The sequence below is a fragment of the Pleuronectes platessa genome, chromosome 13, assembly GCF_947347685.1.
Source record: "Pleuronectes platessa chromosome 13, fPlePla1.1, whole genome shotgun sequence".
Taxonomy (NCBI): Eukaryota; Metazoa; Chordata; class Actinopteri; order Pleuronectiformes; family Pleuronectidae; genus Pleuronectes; species Pleuronectes platessa.
In genome coordinates, this window is record NC_070638.1 from 16,397,635 (window position 1) to 16,419,752 (window position 22,118).

The following is a 22,118-nucleotide window of genomic DNA, read 5'->3' on the forward strand; positions in this document are numbered from 1 at the left end:
CCTTTGGATTATTTTATTTGTGTAACATTCCAACATTCAGTTGTGTTTTGTTTTTTTACCTCCATGTTTGTTAACACAGAATTTGTTTAAAGAGCAGATTTCAAAATGATTTCCCGGACAGCTGTGAGCAGAGGTCAGCGTTGCAACACAACAAACAGTCTCTGCCCCGACAACAGAGACGAGATGATCTGTATCTGGACATCGTTATGAATACATGTAGTAAAATGATCACTAATGTCTCAAACAACTTCCTCTTCTACATTCATTCTCACTCATTATCACATGTGTGCTTCTAAAAACACACATGTTTAGTCCACTGTGTCACAATTGTTCAATTAAGACCACGGCCGTGTGCCAAATCTTTTACTAATCACTGTTCGCCATTTTGTATTGTCTGAATGTTTTGAGAAGATTTTATACCCTGTTCGTTTATCTCATTATTTTTGACCGGCATGAGACAAATGTGTGAGTTGTGGTGGTAAAAGCACAAACTGCAGCAATCAAGTCTATTTCTAGATAACTACATGAATTGAACCTGCTTTTTACCTAAAGATTTTAATACTAAGCTTAAAATAAACATTCAGAAGTGACTATAGAAATTCCCCTGGCTGCTGTTCGTCATGAGGATCAGAGAAACTCTATCAAGTAGTGTCAAAAAGTTTATTTTGCCAATGAGCTCAAAGTTCCCCTCATAAATGTTCTTATAAAGTGACGTATAGGTTAGTGATTGAGTTGGTGATTTCAGACACCCAAAATGAACTCTTAGCAAGAATTATATAAAAAGTGATTTAACTATAAGCTGGTTGTCGTACGTATTGATCATAAATCATAAGTCATTATTTGACACAGATATGCCTGATCTAAACAAAAGAATACCAAGGTTTCTGTTGGAATGTATAGTGGACATTTTATTCAAACTACTGTAGCCATACACCAGCACAGTGTATAAGTAGTATTGATCATGTGCTCCAGTTATGAAGATACAAGCTGTCAAACAGCACCAAGCTCCAACACTGTGAGGATCTTTGAAATACATTTGGTTAAAAAAGAATCCACTGTTGTTTTCTGCTGCAGCGATTTCATCAGTTTCCTGCTTGGCTTTGGTTGTCAGTCGTTGATGAGTCATCCAACAGGCAGGAGGAGCTCCCTCGCTGTGCTTTAGGTGCAAGCTCCCTGGTTACAATACAGACAATTATAAAATAAAGTTTAAAAAACATTAAACACTATAAGGCAAAACACAATAATAACTAGAATGGCACAAAGGGCCAACAGTCCCCTTATGAAACCACATTTATATTCATGTGATCCAGATTTTTCTTTGGATCAGCACCGAATTGCACACGATCATAAATATCAGTCCCCTAAATATTGTTTTTTAAAATTTTCATCAAGATCCAAGAATTATTGTCGAAGCAATTAATGAAAATCATGAAAAGCCGACACAACATTCTTCCACTAGGTTTCCTGATTATCCGGTCAGTAGTTTTTATGTATTCGTGCCAACTAACAAACAAACCAACCAACAAACAGAGGTGCCTATGTTAATAAAAATCAAGTTGTTATATCGTAATTAAAGAAAAAAGAATTATCCAAGAACACTTACCATACGATGGTAATAACTTCTACAGCCTAAAAAAATTAAGTAAAAACAGTCGTGAATTTTTCAGTAAGTCTCTGAATTCACTTAAAATATTGTTATTGAGATGTGATTCAAAACCTTCCTGCCTGACAACACTTACAGAAGAAAACCTTCTCTGAACAACAATGGTTTGTCCCTGTAGTTTTTTTTTAATATAGTTATGAACCACCCGTCTCTGACTCCTGAGATTCACTCAAGAATGTTGACAAATGCATCTCATTATTGATAATTGACTGAAAATACATCTTTTTCACAGAGTTACTGACTTTGTCTCCTCTGCTTCTTACCGAGAATCAGAGCTCAGAGGTTCATGTTTGTTAGCCGACAATGAAAAAGGCAGGAACAAAAAGTATGTGACACGTTGAAATACAAAACACAGAATTTATTTATACTTACAGCGAGTATGAGTGATTCTGCGATTGGAGCAATGAACAGCCACGCTCCAATCCTCCCAAGGACATGGAATATGTTTCGTCTCTCCTTCTTTTATATACATAGCCAGAGAAACCTTTGAACTCTGATCATAATAACCAGGTTCCAAGACACAAAATGCATCTGCACAAAATGAATAGAAAAAAATACATGGATAAATATTTTGGTTTTAAAAATATTTGGATATTTGACAGACTGAAGGAACTAAAATAAGTGTTGACCTCTTTATACCTTGGCAGACGGGTACTTTTGACCAAGAGCCGTCACTGAAACACACCACAGTGTCTTCACCGACTTGTTTGTAAAAAGCCTGACACTTAAATTTCAAATACATTGGTTTCTCTTCCACAACGACACCATTAGGAACGATTGGATGTTTCCCACAGTGTTCGACTGAAAAGGAAAAAAAAAAGATTATTTAAGTCTGTCAAATTATCTCTGTGAAAAGATCCTCTCATCAGCAACAACACAACTTGTGGTACTAAAATGAACATTGTGGAAAAAGGCAATTACACAGCACTGCTGGGAACTGAAAATTGCTTTGTGTAGTAATGAACAAAGATTTTGACCCAAATCATCCCCAAATGATTCTCTATGCTGAATTGACAATGTTGACTTCTATTCAGATTTCTTTGTAAGTGAAACTGGCTTCCAGGTGGCACAGTGGTACAGTGGTTAGCACAGGCGTTCACATCCAGTATGTTCTTGGTTCGAATGCAGGTTGCATGGGCCTCCTCCCAAAGTCCCACTTCTTTTATTGTTAATTTAAGTTGTGCACATGTGAAGATCAGGCAGATAAAGAGACTTCTAAGGGGCCTTTCACATCAACCACATGGTTCGGCTCCAGTCCTGCAGACGTTTTAATGTCTCGCACCGTCTGTAACATCCCACTAAAATTCAGTTTGACAAAAAGAGGGGGTGTCAGGTCCAGATCGAACTGAAGCATGGTTTGATTTGTTTGCAGTGAAAAAAAAAGCTTTTTTATAGTTTGGACCCACAGATCAATTGCAGGAAGGAAAAAAAAACACATCATTAAACAATAGAAGAAGAAAAGAAGGAAGAGGCTTCTCAAGTCTTCACCTCCGACGACTTAATGAACGAATGACAAGGACAATCATTTTGCAGGTAGTAATACACTGCATACTTTAGAATATAGGACAAGATGGTGAATGTCCCTATTAATAAAAGTAATAAATAGGGTTGCAAAATTCCGGGAATATTCAAAGCTGGAAACTTGCCATGGGAATTAACGGGTATATATGGGAATTAAAGGGAATTAACGGAAATAAACTTGAAATTGTGTGGGTAATTTATTCTAACTGTATTTACCTTGTCATATACAGATATAAATATAAACATTTTGTTTTTTCGTAGGCTGATTTGAGCCCTGAGGAAACTTTGGGCACTTGACTATATGCTTCTGCATCTTTGTGTCATTCTTAACATAAGTCTTTGCACAGTATTTGCAAATGTACACAGCCTTTCCTTCTACATTGGCCGGGGTGAAATGTCTCCACACATGAGATAGTGCACGTGGCATTGTTCTGTAGAATAAGATGAGAAAAAAGCTTGGAAAAAAACACTAAAGCAATGCCAGAGATATAAATAGTTGGCCAATTGGAATTGTCTTTGAAAATATTTTACAATTGATGGATAAATGAATAGAAATAGGCTAGATGAACAGATGAACAATCCTCAATCAGCATGCTAATATATTTCCCCCAGTAATATCATCGAAACTTACCTGACTAGTCCTGCACACTACAGCAGGCCTCAATAGCTCTGCTGTAGTGTGCAGGAAGCTGGGAGTTATCTGCAAGTGATGGAGAGATGCACAGTGCAGGGTTGAAATTCAACGTGCAGTGTGTCTTGCATTCCATACATCTTTAAAATAGAGTTTTGAATGATGTTTTTAGTGCTCAGCGTTTAATTTATATAATTAGTTTTTTTCAAAATTCCCAAAATTCCCGAGCTGAATATTCCCATGGAAAGTTTTCGGAAAGTTTCAGAAAATTAACCGAAATTTTTTGCCCCTTTGCAACCCTAGTCATGAGTTCATTTCTTTTCTTTCCAACCAGTAAAGTGTCCTCCATCAATGATCCATTAGTTTTTTACAATGCTGAGAGTTTGAGGGTCAGGGGGAGAGGTGGAGCCATGATGACGATGGTTTGTCTCAAAGAAGCGAATGAGTCTCATTGACTTACTCGATGTGAAGAGAGGCCTGTTTGCAGAGGTGCTGGAAGATCCTGTAAGACACAGAGCACATGAAGACAGAAATGAAGTTATACACAACTCATTAGAATGTTATTTCTTTCTTATTCATTCAGAGCTTTGTCCAAGGACATTTTGTACCTTTTGAAATTTTAAAACTTTAAATCAATGAGTGGTATCTGCTCGTATTTTATCACAGTGACAGAAGAGATGAAGGCCTACCTCCACTGCCAGGTTGTGTCCCAGGGTCAGAGGACGTGATGTGTCCCCCACCTGGGACCACCTCCACAGAACCACCATGTCCAATATCTGGTCTGCTTCCTGAATGGAAAGAAAATAAATCAGAGTCCTTACATACTCCTTAGTGGGGTTAGATAAAGAGATTTACTGATTAATTTCTAATCAACATCAGTAAACTACCTCCAGCTCCTCCACCCGCAGGTTGTGTCACTCTTCCAGAGGACGTGCTGTGTCCCCCGACTGTTCCTGCCTCAGCAGAACCACCATGTCCACCACCTCGTCCTGTCTCTTTACCTAAATGGACAAACATTACATACACATGTAGAGACCTAACTTCTAGGAGACAGACGTTTGATTCAATTGATGTAACGCCTGCTTTTATTTACTGCTGGTGATGTTTGTTTTCAAAGAACAACAACCTGTAGTATCCTATTCTATTTTGAACGTGGCTGTGTCACAAAATCAAAAGCCTGCATCCGCACTCTTTATGTAGCGCCGCTTTAGGGAGTAGAGTATAGAGGTTCTATCCTTTCTTCATTTAAGAGCCATTTCTATTGCTTTCCCTCACAACCCTTTACCTTTCTCCCTTAAAACTGCTCCTGCTCACATGCAGATTTGCTCTGAGCTGCAGTTTGACTCGTCCTTGTACACTTCTCGTGAAATGACAAAATATCACCTTCCAATAAGAATTCAATTAAACCACTGACAAATGGAACCATCATTGCAGACGTGTTTGCTTTACTTCTCAGAGCTCACGATGTGCCCTTGATCCTATCAGCATATTGTCCACTTACTGCACATTGGGCCTTCAGTCCAGATTCCAGCCAGACAGAAAAGTGTATAATTGTGTGATCCCTCGATGCTGTATCCATCTTCACATTCATATTTCACTCCTTCATCTTCAGGAAACATCTCCTGGTATCCCTGGTCAACGATTACAGCATGTGGGGCTTTAGGGGGCGCACTGCACGATTTGGTGCTCACTGTAAAAAAAAAAAAATTCATGGATCAAACAGGCAGTTTGGTTTATGTAGCCTGTGAGAATTCATGGAGTAAGATTTAGACTCTGCACAAAGCTGAACGACTTACTCTCACAGGTGGGCAAAGAGACCCATGTCCCATATCTACATCTGGCTGTTGCGATGTTGTCTTTGTGTTCATATCCTTTGTCACATGTGATCCTGATGATGTCTCCCTCCTCGTACCAACCTTCTGAGGCCTCTGTGTATTTTGCATTATCAATAGTTGGTGGAATGCAGGCTTTTTCCTCTGAAAGAGAAAAGAACCAACCAAAGAATAGTTATCATTTTGATCATATAGTGGGTGGTCTGTTGATGTTTGGACCCCTCATCTTCAAAGAACATCCTGGTAAAATAGAACAAAATACATCAAATTATTTTTTTCAAGGAATATCTCAAGATTTTATCCAAAGTTCCTGATGAGAACTGAGTTTGGATACAAAAGGATGCATTTTGTAGCAGGGTTTGTATTGTGGGTAAAACCTGTGAATGAGAAGACATTGTCACTTCAAAAAATGATGTATGAAAAACAGCAGGTCAAAGTTTTTTGGTACTTTGACCTGAACCCTAATCTCTAACCCTATATGCATTTTTTTTTTATATGCACCCTTTAATGACATGAGAGAAGCTTAAACTGTGCATAATGCCTGAGAGGGCTGTGCTGTTCATACCTAATATACAGAGTGATGAGACCACTTAACACCACAAATGATTTGATTTGTAAAAAACTTACCGATACATCGTGGCGTAGGAGACCATGTGCCATTTTGACACACACTCCATGCCCACCAACCCTCCACAGCTGGTTTAAGGGGGCTTTCACAGGCATAGGTGAGCTTAGAGTCATGAGTATACGTTTCTTTAACAGGGAGGAAATAACCATTGACCAGTGAGGGAGCAGGACAAGGCTGAGCTGCACTTTGTGCTGAAACAGAGATAAGCAAGAGAATAATATTTCTAAATGCGTGTGTGTTTAAAAAAACAAATTCAAATGATTCTAGGGGTAAATTTGAGTCTCTTACTGTGTAGTGCTCCTGGAAACCAAACCAGAAGAATAAATCCCAAATATCTTGAGCACATTTTGACAATTCTGATGCTTCAGGACGAAGCCGAGCAAAGACCCAGTTCAAATCCAAACAAGTTAGTGATTGTTGGGGGCATTTCCCCAAATAGTTAAAGAATGAGGAGTTAACACTTTCTGTGACAGTGACTGTGACGTGACGCTGTCGCTCTGAAGCCAACACACAAACCAAACACATGTTCTTTAAAGCCATACACACTGGAAGACTAACACTGTGGTTGTTTCTTTATTTACTATTTTAACATACGGGTTTCAGAGACACATGTGAAGAACACTGACAACTTCTTAAAGAATTAAATGAAATTAACACCCTCCCTGAAGAATACACATAACGTAAAAAATGTAAAAATTCATATGTTGTCAGTCTGAATGCTGATGATACTGTAACTTTGCTTCCTGCATGTTTTAGTCTCAACTTTCATTTGGATTATTTTATGTGTGTAACATTAAAACATTCAGTTGTGTTTTGTTATTTGTTTAAAGAGCAGATTTCAAAATGATTTCCCGGACGGCTGTGAGCAGAGGTCAGCTTTGCAACACAACAAACAGTCTCAAGGCCAAATTTAAGAGGGGGGGGGGGGGGGGAGAGAGAGAGAGAGAGAGAGCGAGAGAGAGAGAGAGAGGTGAAATTCACAGAAGAACATCAATTTTTTGTAAAAAGACTCATGTCGATGTTGATCATTACATTGTGATCCCACAGTAGGGGAGAGCGGGGTAATGTGAGACATTTTTTTATTTACTCCCCTCTAGGCGAGCTTAAATGATATATCAGTAAAATTTACAGATTTTCCAATAATTCAGGATTTTTCCTGGCAATGGAAATGATCAGAATGTCTTCAGGACAAAGGGCAGTGAAAATATGGTTGTTTTTTAAAAAGTGGTCTTGTGTCTCACTTTACCCCAGCCAAGGGGTAAAGTGGTCCACTTACTTTTTCCACTTTAAAACTGCCATAACAACACATGTTGTAATAGTTCAAATCCCGACAGCTAGGTTGACAACCACTAATATCGGACTAGTAAAAGAATCATGGGGATTGGTCAATTAAGCACATTTATGATTATTATGATTCATGTGATCTCTTGCACACCCTAGCTTATCGGCACATTGTTTCTTTGTCCAATTGGCAGGGACAGGGATATTGTTTTTCTCTGCGTATTCAAATGCCAGTTCACGGCACTTAACTGGAGCAAGGCCATGGAACTGGTCAGCTAGTTGTTTCAAGTGTTTGGCTCCTCCTCCCTCTCATCTGTGAATATTATCTTTATCCCAGGCTACTGATTTTACTTTCCCTTTCTCTTTTTCCTTTATGAATCTTTTGAGGGTTGTCTTATCAATATTTCTATCCCTTCCAGCTTTTCTTAAGGACTTCTTTCCTTGCATGACCTCAGCGGCTGCACTCTCCATCTCTGCGAGGGGTGTTTGGCCCCAGGTTGTCTTGCTGGTGTATAGTTTCTTGACATGATGGCCTCTCTACAATGTTTATGACATTAAATATGAAACATATGTAATGTAATATTACACAAAAATATGTTTAAGACTAAACTTAACTTGTGCTTCATGGTGGGGTAAAGTGAGACACTGTCTCTCTTTACCCCACAGCATTTGTCCCACTTTACCACACAACCAACAATTCAGGCTAATCTTCAGCTAGCATCAATCACATGGTTTTATATGTTGGAAGTTCACCAACATGTATGATATAAGTTTTTCTACCTGAATCAATTTGTTTTGACACAACAGTTGATTAAGTTCAAATCAAGAAAATGTACTTTTACATGCAAAAAAAATGTTTGGGTGAAAAAACATACTTTCCACAGCACCAGCACCAACTTCTCCTTCATGGCAAGGGGGGAATGGGAGGGGCTTGAAAACATAATGGTCACATGACCACAAATGTGTTCCGTTGCCTAGATACAGGGGGTGTTTCACATTACCCCGCTCTCCTCTATGTGTCTGAGCTCAATGTTGGAGAACCACCTCACTCAGTCCTCATCTCTGACATGTATGTGCAGTATATAGCAACTATTTTTCTACCTCCCTCTCTTTCTCTCTACTCTCCTCCACTTCAATCCCTCTTTCTCACTCTCCCTCATTTCTGCTTTTAACCAAGCCAGTGGAGGCCGATACACACCCTTGCTGTCCTTTTGGTGGTTTCTTATTAAGGCCTGAATCAGCTTTTACGCATCTGTTTGATTTATAAATGGCCGAACATTTGCTGTGTTTCTAAGGTTGAAAAATAAGGTTGTTGTTCCGTATATAGGGCTATAAAACTCAGATCTGAGATATAACACCTAAACCGGTCACCTCTGTTTGATGTGACCCATTGACCCCTCTTCCGTGACTTTACCTCTGAAGAAAATAACAATCCAGAGAAAAAAGTATATCTATACCAGGGGTTGACAGCCCGTCGATCTCGAACTACCGGTCGATCTTGCAGTCTTCACTGTCGATCCCCCAACTCTCTGGACTCACTGGCTGTCATCGCACCGCAGATCAGCTGTGTGTCGGTGGAGTTGCAGGTTTATCTCCTGCATTTCCTTCAAGAGCAAGTTGGTTCATGTACTAAAGTAAATGTCAGGACTGTACGGTATGAAGATGAGCATCTCTCGGTGTGTTGATACAAATGAGTGGATTCAGAAGGTGAAACGCTGGAGTGCTTTAACTTTGAAACAGGTTCTCAAATATATTTGTGTCATAAACAGATTAACATTGTGGTTCACAGCAGAATAAATAGAGAAAATGTACTTTATTTCAAAATAAAAGCACTCCAGCGTTTCTGTTAATGGAATCCATTCCCTTGTTTAAAAAGGTTTTTTTATTGTTAAAACATTTGCAGTAGCGGAAGATGCACGGCTTCATACTGTGTAGTACTGGTATTTAGTTGAGTACAAGGGACTTATTTCATACATGGCAATAATCATATTTGTGGCCATATTCAAATCAAAGCCGATATGTACTTCCTATTTATTTACATATTCCACTATGCACAATACTCTGCACTTTTACTGCCTTTTTTTGCACTTCTGGTTAGATGCTAAACTGCATTTCGTTGTATATGTACTTGTACTCTGCACTGACAATAAAGTTGAATCTAATCTAATCTAAAAACATTCTGCTACAGTAGCAGTTCCTCTGCAGAACATGATGTGTAACAGAAGCTCTATATTTTGCATTTTAAATATGAATTGATATTAATTTGAATATTGTGCAATGAATAGAAACAGTTGCACAACTGCCCTTCTTTGTGTATATTTATTTATTGTACATTCACCCTTTAACAGAAATTGCAAATAATAATAAGTGTGACCCTCTTAAGTGGGTTTTCTGGAAAATATCAGGGTGGTAGATCTCGGCTTACGTTCGGAATTAAAAAGTGATCTTGCGTTTGAAAAGCTTGGTGACCACTGATCTCGAGCTATATAAGGGCAGACTTGTTTAGTATGACTATTTAACATTGAGAATAGATACATGCATAGAGTCTGGTTGTATCATTGTGACCACACTCCTCCTATATAGCACTTTGAATGATTGTTGGTGCAGTTCAAGTGCTTCACGTATGATTGACAATATGATAATAAGACAGACATAAGATTTCAAAAGTAGAAAGGGCAAAGAAAAGACACAATTTAAACAACTAACTATTTCACATAAAGTGGAGATAAATAAACAATTAAATACACATTTCAAGCCATACAACTCACCTTGCAGTTTGACAAAAATCAATGTAAAATGCAGCCAATGAAGCCATAATAAGTACACGGCCATAGCAATCCCAAGTCACTGCAGGTCTGGCTGCTTCCGAGCCTTCGCGTGTATGTGAGATGAAAACGGAGCACTGTTCACAGCCACTGAATGACCACACTTGTACGTGGGCTTCCACCGTGACCCATCCTGCTCACGGCAACCAATCAGGAAATACCTTCCAAGCTGGAGCTACAAACATCCACCGGGCCAATCAACTTCACACAAGGTTTTCTTAAACCCCCATTGACTTGGACAGAAATACGACGACAGCCACATATGGTAAGAAAAGTTTATTTCAGGAAAGTTAAACAGTTTGATTAGTGAGAGGCAGACAGTGTGATATCCAGCTGAGACATTTATCAAACAGGAGGTACGACCTGGCACAACATAAATTATCTGAGGGCAATTTAGATAGTAAGGTTTCATTCAGTCCAAATGAAATTATTGGTCCTGTTAAGAAGGAACAGTCAAGTAAGTCATAAGATAGAATAAACCTGACATAGTCTGGAGTTTGCATCTTTGGTTTTCAAGCATGACTCTGTCATTTCGATGTAGACTCACATGGAGGCTATCCCGTCTGGCTCATGGAGTCTGGTAAAACGACGACCAGATTCAAGATTCAAGATTCAAGATTTTTTATTATCAAATGCACAACAATAACATTAAGCAGTAGTTGGCAATGACATGCTTGAGTCACAGGCTGGCTAGCAATGCTGGCTAGCTAGCCGACTGGCAGGCTGGCTAGCAATGCTCAAGTAATTACAACCCCAAAAAAAGATAAAATAGAAATAGTATAAAATATAATAAAATATAATATTAACATTTTAAATAGAAAATAAAATATTTTTTTCTAAATATATATATATATACACAGATGAAGAGAAAAATAAAACAACAACAGTGCAATTATGTGCAATGGTGCAAATATGCAAATATGCCACGGTGCTGGTTTGGTGAAGTTAATGCAGTTCAGATGTCTTGGGGGATGAAACTGTCTCTGAGCCTGGTGGTGCGGTACCGTCGGCCAGACGGCAGCAGGCAAAAATGTTTATGGCTGGGGTCCCCAGGGATGGGGATTGGGGCTAGGCACCGGGGTTGTGTAGCCAGGGGTGCTGCTTAAGTTCCTCCAGAGTGGCACGGTCCTCAGGCTCTAAAGTCAAACACTTTCCCAAGAAGTCTTGGCAGTCTGTGAAGAGAGAGGACAGACGATATGGAAACGATGAGTCTTGAATCTACAATGATTGACTGTAACATGGAAAGGAACATAATAACTGCACATTGTAACTGGCGTTGTCTCACCTTTGGACCATACAGAACTGATTTTGAGTCCATTTCTGAGGAACTTTGTGGTGGAGAACCGCCTGAATCCATAAAGCATTTCAAAAAGCAATGATGCCAACTGCCAGACTGTCATGGGGCCAGCCATGTATTGCCTGTTGATTTTAAACTCTGGAGGATGGAATTCAGGGGTTCCTACAATAAATCAGATAGAAGGAGACAGAAAAAAGCAAAGGATGAGGAATAGGCAGAGACTTAATAGTCAGATGAATGAAATGCTGGATAACAAGACAGGCCGTACGTACCAGAGAATAGTGTGTAAATTGTGTTTTCCACCCAATTGCAGCCACATCCAAAATCAATAAAGCGCACTCGCAGGCCATCGGAGCTTGACTCTATGAGGATGTTCTCTCCTTTAATATCTCTGTGCAAGATGCCCTTGGCTTTCAAGTCTATGGCAGCATCCACCAGCTGCCTCATGATGATCTGAGAAAGAGAATCACAAATGAGTTAGAGAGATGAAGAAGGGACTCTGGGTGGGACTGAAAAACACAGTCTATGTTGGAGCTGCTCTGGATCTTTCAACCAGAGCACACTTCACATGAACTTATAGGGGTTCAAATATCCATCTACGCCTAAACACTTTGAGGACTAAGTTGAGGTCCAAAGGCCTTTCTTATTTATGGACGGGCGATTGTAGAAAACGACCTGACACAAGGTCTATTTAATGGCTGTTTAATCATACTATGTAATCTGTTGAGAACTTCAAAAGAGAATTTGTGCTGAAATAGTTTTCTCCACATTTCAGCTAATAATATATCCATTATTACAACTAAAGAGCCGTCAATAAAGTAAAGGTTTCTAAAAGTGAATCTCAAATAATTTAATTTAGAAATTTAAATGTTAGTCGCGATTGGACTCAAATTAAATATAGGTGGGATAGCAGCCAAACACTCTCCACTGAAACTGATGATATTCAAAATACTGACCTTTTCAGTAGAAGTCTAGGAAACATCTCACACAAAGAATAAAACAACAGTACCTTTGCAACGTCCTCGGCCATCGGACCATTGTTCTCCTTTATGAAGTGGAGCAGCTCCATTGAGGGGACTGGCCTCTCCATGACCAGTATAACCATTCGGTCCAGCTCGTACCAGTCCAGTAACGACACTGCTGCAGATCCTCCCACAGTCCCTGGATAGCCTGCGGCTTGCTGCATGAGGTGCACCTCCATGGGAATCCAGTATTCCTTCCCATTTAACATCTGAAGGAAAAATATGTGTGTGTAAATCATCAACAACAAGAAAACAACAAAAACATAAAAGTCACAGAATGATTTCAACAGTTGGTGCTGAGACAACAGATCACTCACCACTTGTTGACGGCGCCCAGTGAAGTTGGGGATGTATTTTATTGCCACCTACAGGACAGATCATGAGCACTTTGGTTAGTTCAAGGGATGAAGTCAGAGTATGTATGGGATGAATATTATAGTGAATTATTTTATCACATCATATTATGTACTTACTGGTAAATGATCAGACCTTCTGATACCGGCATACACTGTTCCAAATCCTCCTTTACCAAGTTTGGCAAGCTTCAAGTACTTGGCCTTGAAGTCATCTGCACCAACGAACACAGACACATGGTTTAATATAGTTGTGAAAAAAAGGAGCATCACTACCTCTAACTTAATATCTTGTTTTTATCCAGGACTGACATTTTGATGTATAACTCATAATCCACTTTTTCATATTTTCTAAGGCTTTCAACCACCACATTTCAACATATGGAGTCTTTTCAGATGTTGTGGAAATAGCTCAGTGGAGAGAAATCATTAAATAACTTCATGACAACTAAGTAAAATCCATCTGCCTGACATGCGGCTGAAAGATAAATATTTGTTTGAATCATTTAATTTACTTCTCATATCTGGTTTGTTTAATCACGAAAAGAAAAGTGAAATACCTCTGAGCTGGAGTCAACACCAATCCCCATTTTAACATGATCAAATTGCGTCCATGCAAACAGCAACACATTTTCTTTAAAAGTAAGTCACCTGTGCTGCTGTGGCCTGATGACACCGTGCTCTCGTCACTGGAGCTGTTGACCTCTGGCTCCAGGGTTGATAGATCAGAATATGGGCTAGCATCAGATCCAGATTGTACCAGTCCATTATCAACACTGCTGCAGATCTTCCCACAGTCAAGGGTTAGCCTGCTGCCTTCTGCTTGAGCATCACCTCCTTGGGAATCCTGATTGCCTTCCCAATCATCATCTAAAGGAAAATATGTGTGTGTATCTCATCAACAATAAGGAAACAACAAAAATAATGCTAATTTTAAAGAAATACTTGAAATAAAATGATTTTTGCTGGAAGTAGGAGGAAATACTATGAACCCCTCCAACTTATATTGATGGAAAATACGCTGAAGTCAAGAATTAGTCTCATGCGCAAGTGCCAATAAAAACCCAACATGTTGTATTCGCAAAGTTTAGTGGTTGGTGTCAATATTTGTATCTAATCCTCAGGGAGAGGGTAAATAATTATATTCCCCAAATATAGAATTATTCCTTAAGTTGGATGAGGCAGTTTTTAAACCACCGTGAAAAGCATCATGAAAAGAAAAGTGAAATACCTCTGAACTAGAGTCAACACCAATCCCCATTTTAACATGATCATATTGCGTCCATGCAAACAGCAGCACATATTCTTTTAAGTAAGTCACCTGTGCTGGTGTCGCCTGATGACACCGTGCTCTCGTCACTGGAGCTGTTGATCACGATCACTGATTCCAGGGTTGATTGAGCAGAATCGGTGCTGGTATCAGGGCCCTCTCCAACCCTCTGCCTCTTCACTGGGCGCTCATGTTCAGGTGTGGCCTTCCTCTTGGTGGTCTTCCTCTTGGTGGCCTTCCTCTTGGTGGCCTTCCTCCTGGGGGCCTTAGTCACGGGCCGCCTACTCGCCAAGGTGTGGCTTGATGAGTGCGGGAGGCTAAACCTCACTACAAAAGAGGAAAGAAAACAGTGAGCATCAACCTGTTGACTGCATGTAGTGAGGTCTGAATCCTATGACCACATAAGGTGGATGACATTGGATGACTCTGGAAAATTCTGTATCACAATCAACATTGTTTTGTAATTTTAAACAACAACATTTTAAAAGTAAGCTCTTACATTATGTGAACATTGCAACTACTGTTTGGTTAAGGTTAGTGAAAGTACTGTTTATTATTCACAATGACTGTGGCTGTTATCCTGCACAGTGAACGAGTAAAGACATATTATCATGAGCCTGTAATCCAGGAGATCAAGTCTGTTGATCATTTAAAACCTTGAAATCATGTTTTATTAATGCAAGTGAAAATAAACTGACAGTGGAGCATGAATGATATCCACTTTTTCCTATAGAAGTGACTGTGTAGCAAGATTAGTCCTGAAACAAGTGTCTGTATCACGGCACAATAATTAATGAGGCACATTACTGCACTAAAATAAAACTAATTTTAAGGAAATACTTGAAAAGAAATGATTTGTGCTGGAAGTAGGTTAAAATACTATGAACGCCTTGCGAGGCCTCAAACTTATTGATTGAAAATACGCTGAAGTAAAGAATTAGTCTGATACGCAAGTGCCAATAAAACCCAACATCATGTTGTATTCGCAAAGTTTAGTGGTTTGTGTCAATATTTGTATCTAATCCTTTGGAAGAAAGTAAATAATTATATTTCTCAAATGTAGAATTATTCCTTTAAGTTGGACGAGGCAGTTTTTAAAACAGCAGCACATATTCTTTTAAGTAAGTCACCTGTGCTGGTGTCGCCTGATGACACCGTGCTCTCGTCACTGGAGCTGTTGATCACGATCACTGATTCCAGGGTTGATTGAGCAGAATCGGTGCTGGTATCAGGGCCGTCTCCAACCCTCTGCCTCTTCTGTGGGCGCTCATTTTCAGGTGTGGCCTTCCTCTTGGTGGTCTTCCTCTTGGTTGTCTTCCTCTCAGTGGTCTTCCTCTTGGTGGCCTTCCTCTTGGTGGCCTTAGTCACAGGCCGCTTACTCGCCCTGATGGGGCTGGGTGAGACGGGGGGGCCATCCATGTTGTCCAATAATCCAGATCAATAGAGATGTAGGTTGAAAAATATCCAAAGACAATGTTTAATTGTCTTTGGATATTTGGATATTTTCTCTGTTGATTTTGGGAGGACAACTGATTATGTGATCTCATAATTTGTGGTTATATTCTAGAAACTTCAAAGCCACATTTACTTTGATCTTTGACATTCAAGTCAAAAAAGATATGGTTACATTGTAGAAACTTCAAAGCCACATTTCCTTTGTTATTTTACATTGAAGTAAAAAAAATGCGGGAGTCCGAAGCATTGGAGACTTTGACTTTATTAGGTCACAGAGCCTCAGAACAAGTTGCTCCACTTTGTTCACCATCTAGACATCTAGTGTTTAAACCAAAACAATGTTTGTGTTTGCCACTATGAGGGACATCTGTCTAATCACACATGCATGTAACTTATGGTCTACATTGTGTTTTGAGTTATTTGAATCACTTAAGATATTGTGCAAAGTTTACGTCTCTTATTTAGCTGTGTAGTTTACAAGGTAAATTATATATTTCATGTGTAACATTTAAATTGCTGCTGTATTCCCTCGCCAAGGAGTTAATTCCTACCTTTCAATGTTTTTTAAGGAAGGACAGGTATGAGTGAAACAAGGGGGAGTAGCCTTGTGCTACAGTAGCGTTAGAGGCCTGTTGTATATATAGATTGTCACATAGCTCATAGAGATGAATATATAATACATATAATTTTACATATTTTATATAGAGAGATATATGATGCATGTTAGAAACATCATCAACACACTCATTCGCTCTCTGTGAATCCTCTGTAGGATCTCCTGCTGTATTCTCACATGGGCTCATTGAAACATTCAGTTTTTACCAGGAGCCTGGTCTGAGAATCTCAGCAGAAAGTCTAGAGTCTCTCCCCTCCAGAGAATGTCAGGAGATGTTAGGAGTTCAGTGCATGTCTGTTAGTTGTCCTATTTTGCCGTTGTATGCCGTTGTATCAACCTGTTCTCAAACCAGGAGAATCAAATTCCGCTGCTCAGTCTCCTACAGACGCACAAGGTATCCTTCCATGTCAGCTTATAATCAGCTCCAATGTAAACACCCCTGTGTCACATTTCAACGCCATCCACTGCATTTACCTCCTTATTCTTCAATGAAACCACTGATTTACAATGTCAACCAACCTGAATCATTCTTTCCACCTCACTCATTTTCTCATGGATTAATTTATAGTTATAATTCATAATGTGACACATATACTGGTCATATACACTACAGTTCATAAAAGACCGAAATAATAGGGATCCCAAATATGTGTCCATAGATGTACATGTACACATCTTGTGTCATTGGGAACTTCTAAGTGACGTCATGTGTAAGAGCTCGCAGTGACGGACAGATGCACAAGCCCCCTCTCCCCCTTTCCAGTTGTGTTTGAGTATTGGTTCACTGGCCATGATGATTTTATATTCGTAGGTAGGAGGCCTGCTGGTCTTTATAGACCTGATTGTTAGCCTATCAACGTTTAAACAAACAATATCTACATACTTTTTACCTGTAATCAACAATCAAGCCCTTTTTACGGTAGGCTTTCTGTAGGAACTGTACACTATCCAAAACCGTTCTATTAATTCTAGCTACATGGATGTCCTTCATTTTCTTTAGGACAATATGTACGTTACTTCCTGGTCGTGGTTTTCCCAGAATCTACAAGCCAGACAGAATAGCCACCGTTTGTTTACATCGAAATCACAGATTCATTCTTGAAAACTAAAGTTGCAAATTCCAGACTGTGACAGGTTTATTCTATCTCATTAAAATATCTTAAAAGGAACCAGGATTTACTTTCGACAAAGTTGGAACATCCCATTAAGCTTAGGAAATGTGGATTCAATGCAGACAGCTTCTCTGATTCTTCAGTAATTTCCTCTACTTAATTATAGCACGAATGTTAGCTCTCAATCCACCTTCACAATTTCACCTCTGGCTTTGTTCTGTCTTTTAAACTCTATGTCAAACAGTAGCAATATATTTTCTGAGAAAGTTAACTTGTATCACTTTGAAATTGTACTTTCTTGATTCTTGTTGTTCTGGGTTGTACCCTCATGGTTGAATGCACTTATTGTAAGTCGCTTTGGATAAAAGCGTCAACTAAATGAAAGGTCAGATTCGTTTAAAACGCTGCGGCAAGTTCCGCCCTATGTCGGCCTTCTCGGAGAGCAGCAACTCGTCCATGTGGTGGGGAGAGCGGTTACACCACGTTGTCCGACACAGATCTCAGAGTTGGACGGAATAGTATCAGAACTGAAAGGATGGATCAGTGCAGAACAAACCTGAATATAAAGAGAGACACAAATGAAAATCACTGAATACAGCAATAAAACACTGCCCCTGCAGTTTCACTTTGAGCATTATGTGTTGAGTCAATAAATCAACCTGTGTTCAACGCACAAAAGGGCTTGGTGGTTGATAGCCCATAGTAAGGGTGTGGATGACCTCTCCGTCGCCATGGAAACCAGCTTTAGATTCCAGGACGTAGAGGCCGTTGAGGAGGTCAACGGTGAACGTCTCTCTGAGCAGGAGAGTCTGAGGAAAGGTCTGGAAGGGTTGTCTGTGAGAGAAGGTTTGGTTTCAAAGTCAGCAATTGTTTTAACCTCCAATGGAGAGGTAATGTTTTTAATCTGCATTTGTTTGTTTGTTAGCACAAGTATATCAAACATACTGGATGGATTACCACAATTTGGTGCAAATTCCGATCAGGGGGAATCAGATCCAGGAACTATTTTCAACTTTCTACTTGATTTCTCTGAGAACAATTTTAGGGGAATGCTATTCAATCTGAGTGACTGCAAATTGGTGCAGATCCAAATAAAACATGAAGTAATCAATATCCCAAAACACACCAACAGCTTCATTATCAGTGAATCAGATTGAGGCGGAGACCTGAGACGGAGCACTGCAGTTTTCTGATACATCCTTTTGTCCTTCCTCAGCTCCTCCACAACCCCCTCAAACTCCAGCTCTGTGGACGGACTCTTGGGCCTTGAGAACGTCATCTTCAGCGTCGCTTGCCTCTTTTTCAAATTCTTAAACAAGTCAGTTAAAAAGATCATACATTTTTCAGAACATCACAAATTTAACACATAGCATACCAATATGACTTCACAAACACACATCCACTCACACGTCATAACTTTTTTATAACCCTAACCCTAACCCCTATAATAGTTTCACAATAATGTCCACTGGCACCTTCACATCTTCCCTGCGTGGCCACCCACAGCTCCAACACCATCGTCAAGTTTGCTGATGACACCACTATCATAGGCCTGATCACCGGCGACGATGAGAAGGCCTACAGAGAGGAGGTCAGAGCCCTGACATCTTGGTGCCAGGACAACAACCTCCATCTCAATGTCAGCTAAACGAAGGAGCTGATCGTGGACTACAGGAAGAGACGAGGAGAAGAACACGCCCCCCTCTCCATCAACGGGACCACAGTGGAGTGAGTCAGCAGCTTCTGGTTCCTCTGAGTCAACATCAGTGATGACCTGACCTGGACCCATCACACAGACTCCATCAGGAAGACGGCCAGGCAGCGACTCTTCTTCCTCCGCAGGCTGCGGAAGCTCCACATGGACTCCAGGATTCTCTGCAACTTCTACAGGTGCACCATAGAGAGCATCCTGACTGGCTGCATCACCGCCTGGTATGGCAGCTGCACCGCCCTGAACCGTAAGGCTTTACAGCTGGTGGTGAAGTCTGCCCAGCACATCACCAGGACGGCGCTACCATCCATGGAGGACCTCTACATCCAGCGGTGCAGGAAGAAGATAATTAAAGACCCCTTTCACCCCAGCCATAAACATTTTTGCCTGCTGCCGTCTGGCCGACAGTACCGCAGCATCCGGGCCCGCACCACCAGGCTCAGAGACAGTTTCATCCCCCAGGCCATAAGACTTTCAAACTCCTCTGAACTGCAATAACTCCACAAAATAAGCACCGTGGCATATTTGCACTATTGCACAAAATTGCACTACTGTTCTTTCTTTCTTCAGCTGTATATATATATTTAGATATATATATATATATTTTATTTCATATTTTAACGTTTTGATATTCTATTTTACACTATTTTATTCAAATTTTGTTTTTGTTTTTTTAATTCTTGAGCATTGCTAGAAGAGAGCCTGCGACTCAAGCATTTCATTGCCAGTGACTGCTTAATTGTTATCTCTTTGCATTTGATAATAAAACTCTTGAGTCCTGAATCTTGAATCCTGTGAGATTTGGTTTTAATCAAATTCAGGATGTGAATGTTCTATAGTATTACCGACATCCTGTTATTTCTACACATCAGTGAAGCTGTTATCTGACATACACGTTTACCACTGGCGCTGGTTTCATGCATGTTGCGTCTCACTAGGAGACAGTTTTTACAGGTTGAGCACAGTGATGTGTTTATTGATACGATGTCATTCATGGAGCAAATTTCTGACTTGACAGTGGATACTAATACTAATACTAATGAATCAATTATTTGGTGTTAATCCCATTGATTGATTTGAGATGCATCCTTACTTTCATTCTAACTTAAGGATGTGATTGAAAATTACAATCAATATTTTTCATAAACTTACCAACTCACCGACTCACACCATGTCTGCTGATTTATGTTTTAGAAAACAATTATAACAAAAAACAACACTGGAGTGAACTGAATTCTAAGTTGTTTTTTAGAAGAAGTTTTTTCCGGCTAGATTTTTTTCCCGAAATTTGGACGGGAGGTGGCTCAGGATGTAGAGACGGTCGTCCACTAACCAGATGGTTTGTGTTTTGATCCCCGGCTCCTCCAGTGGGTTTTCCATAGGGACCTTGGGAATGGCGAATGGTGTGTGAAGAAAATAAAAGGCTGTGCACAGAAGCCCTGTAGGACTGTTTGTGTGAATGGGTGAATGTGATTTGCACTGTAAAGAACTTTGAGTGTTTGATAAGGCTGGAAAATTAATACAGACCATGTAGCATTATTGTGTTGTTGTGTCTTCTGATTTGTTGGTGTGTTCCTAAAATTATGCATTTTCTCTACGTGTTGTCGTCTAGGTCCGATCTGTGATTTGAACCTGGTCTGTTACTGAATTTCTCTTCTAGTTCTTGTGTGTTTATTTAACATTTCATCTTCAGAGCTGACATTTCATGTGATACTGCCACGACTGCTCAACTTCCATGTGTCAATTTGAGCTCCATGGCCACCAGTTCTTATTGGAAAATGTCTGCACTGGACAGATTCCAGGAACTGAGCCATGCGGATTTTCTGCATCACTTCCAAGAGCGACTTCAGAAAATGACACAGGGTCGAAGGGTCAGATTGTGTAAAAGAGGACTGAGGTCGGATGCTGATGTGTCTTTCTACTGTCTCATCGTCCCCTCGCAGACCGATTTGGTTGCCAATTTCCTCTGGAGTTTTTATTTATCCTTGATATGTCACAGTACCCCTCACACCGTATACCAGTGGTTCTCACATGGTGGGTCGCACATTTGTGTGTAAAAGGAAAAATGTAAATGTTTTCCATGATGCAGAGCAACAGTTGTAAACATTGCAAAACCAAAAAAAAAACGCAGCAATCACATTAAATATGGGTTTTTGGTCATAAAAGATGACAGAGAGGAACCAAAACCTACGAAAACATTGAAAAATGTGGTTTCTATTCGGCTAACATGCAGTGCTCTATAGGCAAGGTGTAAATGTGGATGTGAAACTAAAGTGGATCATGAAATCATTGGTGAATATGGACCAAATAGCACAAAAAACATCCGGGCCGCCTTTGGCACCTTTGGTTGACAGGCATTATTTTTATGGCTCGCTTGTGTCCTAGATCTGGTGAACAGGAGCGGACGGCCCAAGTCCCATCATTCCAGGCGGCAGTGGAATGATGGGACGAATCTGGGACAAAACTATTTTTGCCATGATGGATGAAAGCATGAAGCATCCAAAACCATGTGTTCAAGTTGAAAAGTTACAGAGAGCCACGTGTATTACTGCAGTTGAGTGGTTCAAAGATGTGGGTCGCTACTGAATGACTCAAGGAAAATGAGGCTGAACTAAAAGAGAATCACTGTCATATATGATCCAATCATTATCAAATGAAAACAAGTGAACTGAAAGAGGATTTAAAAAAAGAAAGAGTGTTTCGCCAGTGTGAGGAATAAAGAGCTTGTTGACATAATGATATTCATTTGTCTGCTTTAGCTGAAGAAAACATGAATCATATAATCTTGAAAAACATCTTCCATTTTATTTCGCTCCCTCCTAATTTCTGCAAATTGCCTCCAGATCCCTAATATCTGCTTTTTTTCAGTTTCAGCCAGAAGCCTGAACGCAGCTACTTAAT

The 22,118-nt window shown here is 39.9% G+C and overlaps 2 protein-coding genes across 3 annotated transcripts; both read right to left on the reverse strand.

The window, feature by feature from the left end:
* Window positions 1-881: 881 nt before the first annotated feature.
* Window positions 882-6,764, reverse strand: LOC128454892 (complement factor H). 2 transcript variants are annotated; one of them, XM_053438483.1, is made up of 11 exons: window positions 6,564-6,764; window positions 6,275-6,466; window positions 5,612-5,791; window positions 5,317-5,505; window positions 4,703-4,816; window positions 4,505-4,603; window positions 4,276-4,317; window positions 2,303-2,464; window positions 2,036-2,194; window positions 1,600-1,629; window positions 882-1,169 (listed from the first exon to the last, which is right to left on the reverse strand). In XM_053438483.1, the coding sequence occupies exons 1-11, from the start codon at window positions 6,619-6,621 to the stop codon at window positions 1,159-1,161; spliced, it is 1,236 nt and encodes a 411-aa protein (XP_053294458.1). In that variant the 5' UTR covers window positions 6,622-6,764; the 3' UTR covers window positions 882-1,158. The 2 variants fall into 2 exon arrangements, with proteins under 2 accessions (XP_053294458.1, XP_053294457.1); XM_053438482.1 differs by having other exon boundaries at window positions 882-1,173; window positions 1,604-1,629; window positions 6,564-6,763.
* Window positions 6,765-10,728: 3,964 nt separating this feature from the next.
* LOC128454912 (serine/threonine-protein kinase pim-2) lies at window positions 10,729-13,016 on the reverse strand. Its single transcript, XM_053438508.1, has 4 exons — window positions 12,688-13,016; window positions 11,951-12,131; window positions 11,667-11,840; window positions 10,729-11,553 (listed from the first exon to the last, which is right to left on the reverse strand). The coding sequence occupies exons 1-4, from the start codon at window positions 12,937-12,939 to the stop codon at window positions 11,450-11,452; spliced, it is 711 nt and encodes a 236-aa protein (XP_053294483.1). The 5' UTR covers window positions 12,940-13,016; the 3' UTR covers window positions 10,729-11,449.
* Window positions 13,017-22,118: the final 9,102 nt, after the last annotated feature.

What these genes read in the sequence shown, in the direction of transcription:
- LOC128454892 (XM_053438483.1), bottom strand. Translation starts at nt 6,621, where the DNA reads ATGTGCTCAAGATATTTGGGATTTATTCTTCTGGTTTGGTTTCCAGGA. An exon ending in TCCTACGCCACGATGTATCG is followed by an intron (nt 5,792 to 6,274) that starts GTAAGTTTTTTA and finishes TTTCTCTTTCAG; the next exon opens with AGGAAAAAGCCTGCATTCCA. An exon ending in TGCGGGTGGAGGAGCTGGAG is followed by an intron (nt 4,604 to 4,702) that starts GTAGTTTACTGA and finishes CTTTCCATTCAG; the next exon opens with GAAGCAGACCAGATATTGGA.
- LOC128454912 (XM_053438508.1), bottom strand. Translation starts at nt 12,939, where the DNA reads ATGATTTACACACACATATTTTTCCTTCAGATGTTAAATGGGAAGGAA. An exon ending in AATTTACACACTATTCTCTG is followed by an intron (nt 11,841 to 11,950) that starts GTACGTACGGCC and finishes GATTTATTGTAG; the next exon opens with GAACCCCTGAATTCCATCCT. An exon ending in CAGTTCTGTATGGTCCAAAG is followed by an intron (nt 11,554 to 11,666) that starts GTGAGACAACGC and finishes CTCTCTTCACAG; the next exon opens with ACTGCCAAGACTTCTTGGGA.